The 16,493-nt window shown below is 41.6% G+C and overlaps 1 protein-coding gene across 9 annotated transcripts in view; it reads right to left on the bottom strand.

The window, feature by feature from the left end:
* PSD3 (pleckstrin and Sec7 domain containing 3) overlaps positions 1–16,493 on the bottom strand; it is a 517,431-nt gene that overhangs the window by 258,802 nt on the left and 242,136 nt on the right. For all 9 annotated transcript variants that reach the window (XM_079778607.1, XM_079778608.1, XM_079778598.1 and 6 more), the window contains one exon: positions 9,702–10,809. In XM_079778607.1, the coding sequence (XP_079634733.1) occupies positions 9,702–10,809 (1,108 nt within the window). The remainder of the gene's footprint in view (positions 1–9,701; positions 10,810–16,493) is intronic.

The raw sequence follows: 16,493 nt of genomic DNA, 5'->3' as shown, positions 1-16,493 counted from the left end.
TGTGCTACACTACCCTCAAAATAATTTAACGTAGGTTCAAACTAGTTTCCTAGTATGTGAATACATTCGTCCAATGAATATTTCAATAAAGTATTTCCATTTTAGCCAACTAAACTCCACATATTCAAATAATTAACAGCTACCGTCATGCTTAATTTTAACAGAAGCAAGTAAATATGTTGTGTAAACTTAATGGAGTAAAAATACACTAAGCTTTCATCAGTCTATTAATACTTTCTGATTTAAAGACCAAGCACCCTCAAGCAGATGACTACATTAGAATCCGAGGGCTGCCCCCTGCTGACCATAAGGCAGCACTGCAGAGAGATTCCAAGTCCAAAATTAGACAGTGAATGACCTTTAAAAAAAAAAAGAAAAGCCCACAGACATGTTTACCACAAGGCTAACCAAAACAGTGAAAACCTAGAAAAAATTGTAAGTTAATATACAGGGGTGTGGAGCATTAATTAATTAATATGTATCAGGTTCTTCAAATATTAAAAATGAACATTAGGATAACTAGGTAAAATTTTTAAAACTCAGTTAAGCACATGAGGTCAAGAATTAGAAAAACCTGGAGCTGGATTCTGGGTGTGCTGAGTGCTAGCTATGTCACCTAGCAACTTAACGTCTCGGAGCCTCAGATTCCTATAAATAGAAACAAAATAAAAATAGGAATAAAAATACCTCATAAGTAATCTACATTCCTCCTAGATATTGCCAGGATTCACCTTCAACAATACAATTGTCTTGGTTGTTTTTAAATGACTGAAGGCCTACCACATACCAAGAGGGTTTCTGTCTCTCAAAGGCTTCTCACTATACTTGGAATAAATGAAAAGTTCCTATGATAAAGCTCCTGATTCCCACCATTCTACCCAGCTCCTTATGCTCCAGCCACACTGGTGGAGTGTCAAGTCTGCAAACTTGTCATAAGGCCCTTGCTTCACACAACTCCAGGCAATCCAGCAGCCTCCTCTGCCCTTGTGGGACCCTCTCCCTGGAATCTTCTCCCTACGTTCGTTCTCTGCCTGGCTAACTCACAGTCATTCCTTGAGGCTGAGCCTAATGATCACCTCCAAAGAAGGGCCTTGCTCAAGTCACCAAATGAATTAGCCTCTCCTGTATTCAAATGATTCTTTCTAGTGTGTTTCTCTCCTTTACCCTACAGAACCTAGCACAATTTGTGGTTCTACAATTATTAATATGTTTATGTGGTCCATGCTTATCTTCAGCAGTAAACTACATGAGGGCAGTGACCATGGGCTGTGTCTATTTTTTGTTGTGGTATTTTTTGCTCATCCTCACCGGAGGATATTTTTCCATTGATTTTTAGAGAGAGTGGAAAGGAGAGGGAGAGACACAGAGAGAAACCTCAATGTGAGAGAGACATATTGATTGGTTGTCTCTGCATGCACTCCCCGAGCAGGGCCAAGGATTAAGCCTACAACCAAGGTATGTGCCCTTGATCGGAATCAAACCCAGGATCCTTCAGTCCATAAGCGACGCTCTATCTATTGAGCCAAACCAGCCAGGGCGGCTGTGTCTATTTTAAACATTCCTTTATGTATGCCCAGCATCTAGCAGTGTCAAGGACATGGAAGACAATCAAAAAATATTTGTGGAAGAAGAGAAAGGAGGGAAGGCGGGAGGGAGGAAAGGAAAAAAGAATAATCTACACAACAGCAAAGGTGCATATTCCATGGAAATATAATTGCTGAGTCATGTGCCACATATCAGGGCTGCTTTTGAGGGAAGCCTGGATATTTTATGTGTTGGGGGAGTGAGAAATGGGGTGTGGAGAGGAGGAGCCCTGATAGCCATTTCAAAGGAGCCTCACTCTCCTTGTACTTGTAATTAATTATAGAGGAAAAGGCATTTCACTATCCCAACCAGACAAACAAAAAACATCCTTCAGGGAGAAATCAACCAAAGGACTTGTATGCATGCATACGAGCCTAACCAATGGTTAAGGACAACAGGGGGATGGGGTATCCGTGGGGAGGGGTGTGGGATGGGAATGGGGGGATGAGGACAAATATGTGATACCTTAATCAATAAAGAAATTTAAAAAAATAAAGAAAAAAAAAAAGTCCTTCAGCTTTGACACTGATGCTCTCCCATAAGAACAATGAAATGTGGCATCATGAAGACAGGGCAGAAAAGATGGTGCAAATCTGAAATGGTGCCTCAGGTGACTACCGAAAGGAGGTCTGTGTGGCCAGACCATGCACACAGGAAGTGGAGAAAAACGGGGCATGTCTTCCATGGACCCAGGCTCTAAGCTGGTGTGGATGTGATGTCAGAAATGAATGGAAAGACCAGGAAATACCATATGATGCTGAGTTTACTTAATAGAGACATAATCCAAACATGCTCTTCCTGTGAGAAGGGATTCTCATGTGAATGCCACAGAACAACTGAATTACACAGTCTATTTCTGGCCTCCTGACCTCCTGACCTCCTCTCTAAACCTAAAACACTGAGATACAAGGAAAAAAGATGGCGACCGGCAGGAAGGTAGGGAGAGAGAGAGTGTGAGTGAGGAACCCATAGAGGAGAGTGTAGATGTGTGTGGTGTGTGTGTGTGTATGAGATAGGGTCAGTTAGATTCTGCAGGTCTTCCTAGGGGCTCCCGAACAGGGCAGCCCTAGACGGCGGAGCCCCGCGCACAAAGCGGACACTTCTCGGCGGCTGGTGCGGACGCAGAGACCACGCCATCTTGGGAAACAGAGCTGCCCGAGACTCGGATCCTGGCTTCTGACACAAACCAGGACCCTGCAGCCACTGGGGACAGAGAACTGCTATCACAGCTTCAGACAAACAAACAAGAATCCAGACTTCCCGGCAGATTTCCGTGAGTCAAAGAGCCTATCCCCTCCTCGCAGGCGCTGATAGCGCCATAGTAACTGATAGACCCGCCCCTCCCCCAAGCTGCTGAGCGCCCACAGGCGTGCGGAAAGCGCCATAGTAACTGATAGACGCGCCCCTCGCCCAATGGGCTGCTCACAGGCTCGCGCACAGACAGCGTCATAGTAACTGATAGACCCGCCCCTGGCCCAAGCTGCCGAGCTTTGCGCAGGGACACACTCCCTCTTAGGGAATTTGGCGCGCGCTCGCGCACGGGACAGAAGCAGCTCCCTGTCGGGGAAATCTGTCAGTGCGCACAGAGGGCTCCCCTTCGGGGAATTTGGGGGAATTTGGCTCGCGGGGCACAGCTCCCCCTTCGGAGATTCTTAAAAGCGTGCACAGAGGGGCTTCCCTTTGGGGAATTTGGCGCGCAGGACGGACTCCGCCCCCCTTCTGGGACTTTGGGAGAGTGCACTGAACCGGCTCACCTTCAGGTTTTTAAGAATGTGCGCTCTAGCCGGTTTGGCTCAGTAGAGAGAGCACACACAGAACGCAGCCCCACTTCAGGGAATTTGGCACGCCGGACACAGCTGCCTGGGATCCCTGACTCACAGCGCATTCACACTAAGAGCCAGCGACCCTAATTGTTGGTGCGTGCACACACAGGGACCCTGATTCTCAACGAGAAACCGCACAAGGCAACAGAGACTTTGACACTCGAGTCTTGGTGCAGACACAGGGAAACTCTGACTCCTGGCACATGCTAAGGATCTCATTCTCGGCACATACCAACAGTGTGGTGCAGACAGGGCCCCTGATTCTAAATGTGCACACGAGACCACACGGAACACTGGGGACACTGATCCTGGGCAAGTTTGGTTCCCACCAACCAAAGACAGTCACACGTCCTAGTGTCAGAGCACTTCAGTGAAACTAGGGTGGAGCGAAGTCCCCACAGCACACGACCCAGGTCCACGCAAACAGAAGCTTGAGCTTTCTGGTAATAGCCAGAATGGGGAAACGAAATAACTCACAGAGGAAAGAAAATGTGGAGTCGCCAAGAAAGGAAATTAGTGAAAATGAAGCTTGCAACATGACCGAAAAGGAGTTCAGAGTAATGGTCATGGAATTTATACATCGGATGGATGAGAAAATCAACAACTTATGCAAGAATCAGGAAGAAATGAAAAGTGATATAGCTACAATCAAAAACACCATGGAAAGTTTCAACAGTAGATTACAAGAAGCAGAGGACCGAATTAGTGAGTTAGAAGATCAGGTACAGAAACAAGCTCAAGCTGAACAGCAATTGGAGAAAAAAATTAAAAAGCAGGAGGAAAGCCTAAGGGAGCTTCGGGACAACATGAAACGAAGTAACATGCGTATAATAGGGCTGCCAGAAGGACAAGAAGAGCAGCAGGGATTAGAAAATCTATTTGAAGAAATAATGACAGAAAACTTCCCGGATATGGGAAAGATAAAAGTTACGCAAGTAAAGAGAGTCCCAAGCAGGATCAACCCCAAAAGACCCACACCAAGACATGTCATAATTTCAATGGCAAATATAAATGATAAAGAGAGAATCCTAAAGGCGGCAAGAGAGAGACAGAGAGTTACCTACAAAGGAACACCCATCAGATTGTCAAATGATTACTCATCAGAAACACAACAAGCTAGAAGTGAATGGAAGGAGGTATACAAAGTGTTGCAAAGCAAAGGACTGAATCCAAGAATACTATATCCAGCAAGACTATCAATCAAAATTGAAGGGGAAATCAGGAGCTTTGCAGACAAAAAAAGCCTCAGGGAGTTTATCACCACCAAACCAGCAATGCAAGAATTGCTAAAGGGAATTCTGTAAAAAGAAGAAATAAACAGGTAAGAAGGAATACAGACACAAAAATAGATATGACTGCAAACAAATACCTTTCAGTAATAACTTTAAATGTAAACGGACTAAATGCTCCAATCAAAAGACATCGAGTAGCTGAATGGATAAAAAAACACGACCCATATATATGCTGTCTACAAGAGACCCACCTCAGAACAAGAGACTCACACAGATTGAAAGTGAAGGGATGGAAAAATATCTTTCAGGCAAATGGAAATGAAAAAAAAGCTGGGGTAGCAATACTTATATCTGACAAAATAGACCTCAAAGTAAATGCCATAACAAGAGATAAGGAAGGCCACTTCATAATACTAAAGGGAGAAATCCATCAAGAAGAAATAATTCTGGTAAACATATACGCTCCCAATATAGGAGCACCCAAATACATAAAAAAACTCCTGGAGGATATCAAGGGAGAGATTAATAGCAACACAATCATAGTAGGAGACTTTAATACCCCACTATCACCACTGGACAAATCCTCTAAACAAAAAATCAGCAAAGAAACAGCAATCCTGAATGACTCACTAGACCAGGTGGAATTAATTGACATCTTCAGAACATTTCACCCCAAAGCCACAGAATATACATTCTTCTCAAGTGCACATGGGTCATTTTCAAAGATAGACCATATGCTGGGTCACAGGCAAAGTCTCTTCAAATTCAAGAAGATAGAAATTATATCAAGCATCTTCTCAGATCACAGTGGCATAAAACTGGAAATCAACTACAATAAAAACAATCCAAAGAAATCAAACACATGGAGACTAAACAGCATGCTATTAAACAAGGACTGGGTCACCAGAGAGATCAAGGAAGAAATAAAAAACATCATGGCAACAAATGACAATGAAAACACAACAATCCAAAATCTATGGGACACAGCGAAAGCAGTCTTGAGAGGGAAGTTCATAGCTCTACAGGCCTATTGCAAAAAACAAGAAACAATGGTAATAAATTACTTAACCCTACAACTCAAAGAGCTAGAAAAAGAGCAGCAAGAAAAGCCCAGTGTAACCAGAAGGAAGGAAATAACAAAGATCAGAGCGGAGATAAATGACATAGAGACCAAAGAAACAATACATAAGATCAACAAAACCAAGAGCTGGTTCTTTGAAAGGATAAACAAGATTGATGGACCTCTAGCCAGGCTCACCAAGAAGCAAAGAGAGAGGACCCAAATAAACAAAATCAGAAATGAAAGAGGTGAAATAACAACAGACCCCGCTGAGATACAAAGGATTGTTACAAAATACTACGAACAACTCTATTCCAACAAACTGGACAATCTGGAGGAAATGGACATATTCCTAGAAAAATATAACCTTCCAAAAATCAATCAAGAAGAATCTAAACAGCTCAATAGGCCAATAACTATGGACGAAATTGAAGCAGTCATCAAAAAGCTTCCAGCAAACAAAAGCCCGGGGCCAGATGGCTTCACAGGAGAGTTTTACCAAACATTCAAGGAAGAACTAAAACCTATCCTCCTCAGACTATTCCAAAAAATTCAAGTGGAAGGAACACTTCCAAGCTCCTTCTATGAAGCCAGCATCACCCTAATACCAAAACCAGATAAAGACAACACAATGAAAGAGAATTACAGACCAATATCCCTCATGAACATAGATGCCAAAATCCTCAACAAAATTCTAGCAAATCGGCTCCAGCAGTACATCAGAAAGATCATACACCATGACCAAGTAGGATTTATCCCAGGAATGCAAGGATGGTACAATATCCGCAAATCAATAAACGTGATACATCACATAAACAAATTGAAAGATAAAAATCACATAGTCATATCAATTGATGCAGAAAAAGCATTTGACAAAATCCAACACCCTTTCTTGATAAAAGCTCTCAACAAGGTGGGAATAGATGGCTCATACCTCAACATAATAAAAGCTATATATGATAAACCCACAGCAAACATCATACTCAATGGACAAAAACTAAAGACATTTCCCCTAAGAACAGGAACAAGACAGGGATGCCCACTCTCACCACTCCTGTTTGACATAGTACTGGAAGTATTAGCCATTGCAATTAGACAAGAAGAAGAAATAAAAGGCATCCAGATTGGAAAAGAACAAGTAAAGCTGTCTTTATTTGCAGACGACATGATATTGTACATAAAAAATCCGAAAGACTCCGTCAAAAAACTCATAGACTTAATAAATGAATTCGGCAATGTAGCAGGATACAAAATTAACGCCAAGAAATCTATGGCCTTTCTATACACCAATAGTGAACTTACAGACAGAGAGACTAAAAAGGCAATCCCATTTACCATCGTACCAAAAAAATTAAGATACCTAGGAATAAACTTAACTAAGGAGGTAAAAGACCTATACACGGAAAACTACAGGACACTGAAAAAAGAGATAGAGGAAGACGTAAACAGATGGAAGAACATACCATGTTCATGGATTGGTAGAATCAACATCATTAAAATGTCCATACTACCCAAAGCAATCTATAGATTCAATGCACTCCCCATTAAAATACCAACGGCATATTTCACAGACCTTGAAAGAACTCTCCAAAAATTCATCTGGAATAAAAAAAGACCCCGAATAGCCACAGCAATCCTGAGAAAGAAGAATAAAGTAGGAGGGATCTCAATACCAGATTTCAAGCTGTATTACAAAGCCACTGTTCTCAAAACAGCCTGGTACTGGCACAAGAACAGACATATAGATCAATGGAACAGAATAGAGAATCCAGATATTGACCCAAACCACTATGCTCAATTAATATTTGACAAAGGAGGCATGAACATACAATGGAATAAAGACAGTCTCTTCAATAAATGGTGTTGGGAAAATTGGACAGATACATGCAAAAAAATGAAGCTTGATCACCAACTTACGCCATACACAAAAATAAACTCAAAATGGATACAGGACTTAAACATAAGACGGGAAACCATAAAAATACTAGAGCAATCCACAGGCAGCAAAATGTCAGACATATGCCAAAAGAAATTCTTCACTGACACTGCCCCTAGGGCAATGGAAGCTAAAGAGAAAATTAACAAATGGGACTACATCAAAATAAAAAGCTTTTTCACAGCAAAAGAAACCATCAACAAAACAACAAGAAGGCCCACTGAATGGGAGAACATATTTGCAAATGGCATCACTGATAAAGGTTTAATCTCCAACATCTACAGGCAGCTTATACAACTTAATAAAAGGAAGATAAATGATCCAATAAAAAAATGGGCAACAGACCTAAATAGAATCTTTTCAAAAGAAGACAGAAGGAAGGCCAAGAGACACATGAAAACATGCTCATCGTCACTAATTATCCGAGAGATGCAAATCAAAACAACAATGCGGTACCATCTCACACCTGTCAGAATGGCTATCATCAACAAATCAACAAACGACAAGTGTTGGCGAGGATGCGGAGAAAAAGGAACCCTCGTGCACTGCTGGTGGGATTGCAGACTGGTGCAGCCACTGTGGAGAACAGTATGGAGTTTCCTCAAAAAACTGAAAATGGAACTCCCATTTGACCCAGTAATCCCACTCCTGGGAATGTATCCGAAGAAACTAGAAACACCAATTAGAAAGGATATATGCACCCCTATGTTCATAGCAGCGCAATTCACCATAGCTAAGATTTGGAAACAGCCTAGGTGCCCGTCAGCAGATGACTGGATCAGAAAACTGTGGTACATCTACACAATGGAATACTATGCTGCCATAAAAAAGAAGGAATTCTCATCATTTGCAGCAACCTGGGAGGAATTGGAGAACATTATGTTAAGTGAAATAAGTCAGTCAATGAAAGAAAAATACCACATGATCTCACTCATTTATGGATAATAAAGAACATTATAAACTTGAACAAAAAGATAGATACAGAGACAGTAAAGCATCAAACAGACTGTCAAATTACAAGGGGAAGGTTAGGGAGAGGTGGGGGAGATAAGAGATCAATCAAAGGACTTGTATGCATGCATATAAGCATAACCAATGGATGCAAAACTCTGGGGGGTGGGGGCATATATGGGAGTGGGGTGTGGGGAGGGCAATGGTAAGATATGTACACATATAATGCCTTAATAAAAAAATTGGAAAAAAAATAAAATAAAATAAAATAAATAAACCTAAAACACTGAGCCAACCCCTCACTCAGAACCTCTGTGTTCATACATGTGTGTAGGCTGGATGCAGGCACTGGTGTTGCACCCAGAAAATATGCCTCAGTTAGGATACAATGACTACAGGATATGTCAAAAGAGTCCAAATCTTTTCATAATACTAAAGACTAGAGGCCCGGTGCATGGATTCATGCACTGGTGGGGTCCCCTGGCCTGGCCTGCGCCCTCTCGCAATCTGGGACCACTCAGGGGATGTCGGACTGCCAGTTTCCACCTGATCCCTGCAGGCCAGGCTGAGGGACCCTACCAGTACATGAATCCGTGCACCGGGACTGTGCTATGCATGTAAGATCTTTGGTTAATCTCTTCCCACCCTCCCTTCTTCCCCCTTCCCTCTGAGATTCATCAGTCTGTTCCATGTTTCCATGCCTGTGCACTGAGCGTCTGCCCCCTGGTGGTCAGTGTACGTCATAGCTACCGGTCGAACGGTCACTTAGGCTTTTCTATATATAGATAATTGTGGGGTGTTGTAGTTACCTTGATGTTGTGAAACTTGAAGCCTGTCAAATATAACAAAATGTCAGAAATGGATTCACATAGTTTAGCATTCACAGTCTCTCCATCATTCTGCTTTTCTGGTCTATACCTAATGGACAACTTGATAACAAGATCACCTGAATATCTTGGAAACTTAGAAGGAATCTAGCTTACAGGAACTTCTCTTCTGTTGTTTGATAAAAAGGACCCAGAAAATTGTGAGCTGAGTTCTCAAAGCCAAGCAAAGATAAGTGTTTCCCACTATATGTATCAGGCACCACAGACAGGAGGACTATGGGAGCTCACCTCTCCTTGTCTCTCTCCCGTTCAGGCTTCTCCTCACGATGGTCTTTGTTTTCCTTCAGGAAGACTTCATCCTCTCCACTCTCAACAAGAGGTGCGGAGGGAACTGTCCCCGAGCTAGTGGCGAGCCTCTCTGAAGGACCTCTCCAGGTGTCGCCCCCAACACGCTCGGTGAAACCAACTGAATTACACAAACCAGCAGAAGAGGTGAGGTGGCTTGGCACTTTGGAAAACCCCTTATTTTCAGGAGAGGTAGTCCTTTCCAAGGATGTCTCAAAATCTGCAGGCTGCCGGGTCTCTCTTTTCTTCCCTCCTGTCCACAATATCTCCACCTCTTCAAATTCCACATGTTTGACCCGGCCAGGCCGTCCCGTGGAGCTGCCTCGATCACATCCCCCTGCGTGCTCTCTCTGCAGGTCAGACCTCCCCTCTCTCAGGAAGCCAGTGCTGCCCGCAGAGCTGTGGGCTGCTGCTGGACCCCCCAGGGAGGACCCGGGACAAGCTGGCTCCTGCACTCGGAGAGCCCCTTTCCTCCCACTGGCAGTTACCCGGGAAAGCTCCCCCTGAGCTTCTCCACTTAACAGCACTGTCAGATCCTCCTGGACGCGCAGAAGAACACCTTCCTCCGTCGTCACTTCCGCTGAAAGAGGTATATCTGGTGGTTTTTCCTGGCCAGCAGGGAACAGTTTGTTGGCTGTCTGTGTTTGATGACTGGCAGTGTCCAGCTCTTTGTCCACCTGCTGAACCGAGAGACTAGAAACAGCATCTGTGTCCAGTACCTTTGTAGCCTGTAACGTTCCAGAAGCTATTCTGGCTTCTGTCGCTTTCAGAGCTGAAATCAAAGAGTCTATGGGTTGTAAACTTTGTTCCTTGAGGTGACTTTGAGAGGAGGCCCCCCCAACATCGTTTGGTCCTTCTGTAATACTGTTGAGCCCAGAGTGGTGGCCGGCATGAGGCTGGACCCCCTGCTGCCCCTGCGGGCAGCATGGCAGAGACTCTGCATCAAACTCGAGAGAAGTTCTTAGGCCTTCTCCACCGTCCTCCATGGTCCCATATTCTGGAAATTCGTTGGTGACATTCGGTGGGAGTAAAGTGCTTCCTCCATGATCACCTATGAAGAGAACAGAATGGACACATGACTGGTTTTGAACAGCAGGTTCAATGTGTGTTAATAAATATCCACACCTATCAGGCACTCAGTAATCTGATTCTTTCACTGTCTCCTTCCCCCTTACCACTTCTCATAACCTTGCCAGTGGTCGCCGCCACTTACCGCACAGGTTTTGGCAGAGAAGGAGACCATCTAATGACACGGGCCATATCTAAACCTACTTCGGATCAAGTCCCACACATGCAGCTCAGTTGCAAAAAGAGATTAAAACAAGGATATGTATCACTTTCCAAATACTACTCATGAAACAGCAACTAAAATATTTATATTGGGCATAGCAACAATAGCCTTATGATCCAGCCAACAATATTTGTGCAGCACAAGCTCTGAGATAGAGCCTCAGGAAAAAGATGTGAGCTATTTAAAGTCAGTAAATATTTTTTGAGCAGGAAGCCTCCCTGCTTCACTGTTTGATTTGTGGGGGGTGGGGAGGGGAATGCTTTCAGAACATCCCTGAGAAATAAGAGTGAAGTCAAAATGGAATAGGAAACTTAATATGTGGAGAAAATTTTCCAGAATCCCAAATGCATAAAATTTAAATGGTATCTTATGCAGAATCCCAATATATGAAGCACTGAAAACAATAATTATTATGTATTTAAAATATTGCATCAAATTTACATTTTCTTATTCAAATGGCAGTCAGTGAGAACAAGGAAGATATTCTCATGAACAAAAAGTTAAATTGGGGGTTGGGGGGGGGGGGTTATGGATAACAGTTACAGTCATATCAGCCCCAGTTTCCAACTTCCTTCTGAACTTCATTTTGGTTTCTTTGTATCAAGAAAACCCTCATCTATACTAGACATGTATATACTTAGGTAGACAAATTTTTGAAAGAGGATATCTACTGTTTTATATTTTTTTAATGTATTTTTACTGATTTCAGAGAGGAAAGGAGAGGGAGAGAGAGTTAGAAACATTGAAAGGAGAGGGAGAGAGAGTTAGAAACATTGATGATGAGAGAGAATCATTGATCAGTTGCCTTTTGCACGCCCCACACTGGGGATCAAGCCCACAACCCGGTCATATTCCCTGACTGGGAATCGAACTGAGATCTCCTGCTTCATAGGTCAGTGCTCAACCACTGAGCCACGCTGGCCGGGCACTGTTGTTGTTTTTTTAAAGCACTGATAACTGCACGTGTCCTATCAAATGAAGTATTTGACAAATATCAGGTACTACACACTGAAATAACATGAAAGACTTGATTCCAAGGCATGCACAAAATGAGGTAACTTGGAAACATGGATTAATATGTTATCCAGCAGCTATTCAAATTATGCAAAATTTTATGAATAGTAATACATCTGAGTGCGCATACTGTTTCATATTCCATTTTTAAAATAATTTTAAATATATTTTTAAAATTAAATTTGCATCAAGTGTTGATGGAATCCAAGAAACACTGCTCTGTGATGGCAGGATTTAAAATACCTTCATGAGGCAGAACTAAGACGATGCAGCTGCTGCAATCTGAAGAGGAAGCGACTTTTCAAACCCTGATTTTGAAAAGGAAGACAGTGAAAAACAATAAAGGCCCCTCATCCTAGGATGGTATACTGACTGCCAAAAGGCAACTGATCAATTTAGTTTTTCATTAAACAATGCCATAGAACTTCCAATTTGTCCCCCTTTTAAGATTCAGTGGTTTTTAATATATTCATAACATTGAGCAGCCATCACCACTAATTCCAGAACATTTCATCACTGCAATCATCCCCAATAATACACGTGTTCATTAGCTGCCACTCCCCATTGCCCTGTCTCCTCAGACCAATCTACTTTCTGTCTCTATCGAGTTGCATATTCAGAACATTTCATGTAAATGGAATCATCCAATATAGCACTTTATGTTTGTCTTTTTTCACTGACACAATGTTTTCAAGATTTATTCACACTGTAGCATGTATTAGAACTTCATTCCTTGTTATTGCCAAATAATATTCAATTGTATAGATATACCAGTCTCTATAGTCATTCATCAGCTGATGAATATTTATGTTGTTCCAATTGTTGGATTATGAATAATGAACATTTGTATATAATAAAGAACATTTTTACATCTACATTTATTTTCAATACTCTTGGGTATACGCCTATGAGTGAAATTTCTGGGTTATGCCTAATATTTTGAGATACAGCCAGTCTCCCAAAGCAACTACACCATTTTATGTTCCTACCAGCATCATCTGAGGGGTCCATCCTTTTTATTATAGTCATCCCAGGGGGTACGAAATGGTATGTCACTGTGGTTTTGATTTGCATTTATTTCCCTAGTGACTACATTTATTCTCCCAAGTATTTTATTCTTTCTGATACTATGGCATGTAGAATTGTGGGGGTTTTATTTAATTTTCAGATTATTCATTGCTAGCATACAGAAATACAACTAGTTACTGTATATGGAACTTATATCCTACAATCTTGCTGAATTTATTAGTTCTCAGCTTGTTAGTAGATTCCTTAAGATTTCCTCCTCTATACATGCCATCTCTAAATAGAGAGAGTTTTACTTTTTTCTTTCCCATCAGATACTTTTTCCTTTTCCAGCAGGATATTAAATAGAAGTGGTCAGAGCAGAAATCCTTGTCTTGTTCCTGATCTTAGGAGAAAGCTTTTAGTCCTTCAGTACTAGGTATGATGTTAGCTGTGGGTTTTTCACAAACACCTGGTATCAGGATAAGGGAGGTCCATTCTACTTCTAATTTTTCAAGTGTTTTTATCATGAAAGTGTGTCAAACTTTATTAAATGCTTTTTCTCTGTCAATTGAGATGCTCATGTGGGTTTTGTCTTTCATTTTAGTAACATGATGTATTCCATTAATTGATTTTTATATACTGAACCAACCTTGCATTCCTGGAATAAATCACACTCAATCATGGTGTATAATGTATAATCCCTTTTATATGTTGCTAGATTCAGTTTTCTAGTATTTTTTGCATCTATATTCATAAGCAATATTGGTCTATAGTTGTATTATCTTTTTCTGGTTCTGGTACTAGAGTAATGCTGACTTCTCAAAATGAATTGGGAAGTATTCTATATGGCATTTGTTTACACCTTTTTATACCTTTTTAGGCTTTAAACAGTTTTTTCTCCCTTCATCACTCTGAGGACTTTAGTTTCTTCAGAACTTTAAAGCTATAAATTCATTGTTAATATGCAATAAAAGGAAAAAAGTGAACAATCCAAAAACATGATTTTCTTTCTTTAACACAGTTAAATATCTTAAAATGATTAGAGAAGGACTTAGTTCATAGTGGGAAATATTTCCTTCAGAGTTTATGCTTTTCATTATTTCACAAGCTAGAGTATAGCTTTCCAAAAATTCATGATTACAGAATAGAAAATTCCTGAAGAAATCTAATAATTCATTGGCATAACATAATTGAGAAAATAGGCTCTAAGGAATACTGTACTTACCAACATGACACAAGCAATCAAAACCAGCTTGTCTATCCCACCTCTGCTATGCCTACATCCCTTCCCTCCCCTCCATCTCTGCTGGTAGTGAGGTACAATAGGATGTGTCTTCTACCTTTTCCCTGAAATTTAAAAATATCTTCTGAAATGGTCATCCAATGTCCAGCCTCGTTTTTCCACTTCATCTTATGTACCATAATCTTTCTAAAACAAAAATTTAGATTGCTTTCAGTAGTTCCCCATTGCCTACAGAATAAAGTCTAAAGTCCAAACTCCTTCATCCAGAAGTTGGGATCCATAATCTGGTCCCAATCTATCTTTCCCAATCTACTCTCTTGCTTGACTCCCTTTTCAAATGTTATACCACTGCTTCTCTAACTGAAGGAGGGGAGCAGCACATGAACACCTTGAAAGCATTCTGTCCAATATACAGGGGGAGGGGGAGCAAAAGTAGGTTTACAGCTGTCTGTATGGAAAATAACACAATAATCTATATATATAAAAGCCTAAGCAACCTTTACGACCCGTCGACTGAACCGGTCGCTATGATGTGCACTGACCACAAGGGGGCAGATGCTCAATGCAGGAGCTGCTCCCTGGTGGTCAGTGCGCTCCCACAGCGCCAGCCAACCTCCTGTGGTCCCTCCCCCTGGCTGGCAGGCCCCAAATAGCCCCGATTGGGGCCGGCCGGCCAACCTCCTGGCCCCAATCAGTCCAATTGGGACTGGGTGAGACAGGCCCTGATCAGCCCCGATCACCATCCAGGCCGAGGGACCCCACCCATGCATGAATGTGTGCACCAGGCCTCTAGTTAATAAATAATAATACAAGAATAAACTCTGGCCCTGGCCCAGTGGTTCAATTACTTGGAGTGTCGTCCCGTACACCAAAAAGGATGCGGGTTGGAACCCAGTTGAGATGCATACAGGAGGCAATTGATTGATGTTTCTCTCTCACATTAATGTTTCTCTTCCTCTCCTTCCTCCTTCTTCCCCCCCCCCCCTCTTTCCATCCCCCTTCCTCTCTTTAAACATACCCTTGGGTGAAATTTTTTTTTTTAAAGGACAAGAATAAACTCTGTGTTTCACGTATTCACAACTGTAAATCTACTTTTGCCCCACCTGTATACTGAAAATAAAGTTAATGGTATGTACATACTGAGCTTTATATTTCTTGCCTTTGCTTAACCTCTTTTCTCCATATGGCATAGTTTTTCTTCCTGTCTCTACATGATCAGATTATTTTCACCTTTCAAGAACTAATTAAACTCCCTCTCCTTCAGTAAGCCTTACCATAATCACCAGCTTTGCAAGAAGTCACCTCTCCTCCTTACAAATGTCCAGAGAATTCTATCTGTACATTACATATAGTACATATGCTTGAAATAAACATGATGTTAGCTCATATTTTAAAGCTTCCAATGGCTATAATTTTTTACCTATCATGAAGTGTTTTAACAAAATTGTCCATAGTGACCACTGAAGCCATCTGTGAATTTAACACTAAAATGTACTGTAGTGAAATCCAGTCAACGAAGAGAAGAAAAGCTAAACTTTAACACTGAGTTTTTTCTAAGTGTTTACACTAACATCTATAAAACAACCACTAAAATAAAAACTAGCCCAAAGAAGAGTGAGCACACAAAAAAAAATCAAGAAAAGAGGCTTCCAATAAATTAATTTACTGAATATCATTTCATTTACCTTAGTCAAGTCATTTAGCCTCTCAGAACATTTATTTTCCCCATTTTTTAAAAATTATTCTTTATTGCTAAAAGTATTACATGTGTCCTCCTTTTTCCCCCATTGACCCCCTCCAGCCTGCCCAAGCTCTCTCCCAGGCCTTCAGCACCCTATTGTCCGTGTCCATGGGTTATGCATATATGGTCTTTGGTTGATTACCTCCCCGCCACCCACCATCCCTTGCCTTCCCTCTGAGATTCTGTACTCTGTTCTATGCTTCCATGTCTCTGGATCCACTCCGTTCATCAGTTTATTTTGTTACTTAGGTTCCACATATGAATGTGATCCTGTGATACTTATCTTTCTCTGACTGACTTATTTCACTTAGCATGATACTCTCCAGGTCCCTCCTTGCTGTCTCAAAAGGTAAGAGATTCTTTTTACTGCTGCATAGTATCCCATGGTATGGATGTACCACAGCTTTTTTATCCACCCATCTATATTTTGCCCATTTT

The sequence above is a fragment of the Cnephaeus nilssonii genome (assembly GCF_951640355.1).
Source record: "Cnephaeus nilssonii genome assembly, chromosome: 8".
Taxonomy (NCBI): Eukaryota; Metazoa; Chordata; class Mammalia; order Chiroptera; family Vespertilionidae; genus Cnephaeus; species Cnephaeus nilssonii.
The sequence above is the reverse complement of the archived record's forward strand: the minus strand, read 5'-3'. Positions and strand labels throughout refer to the sequence as shown.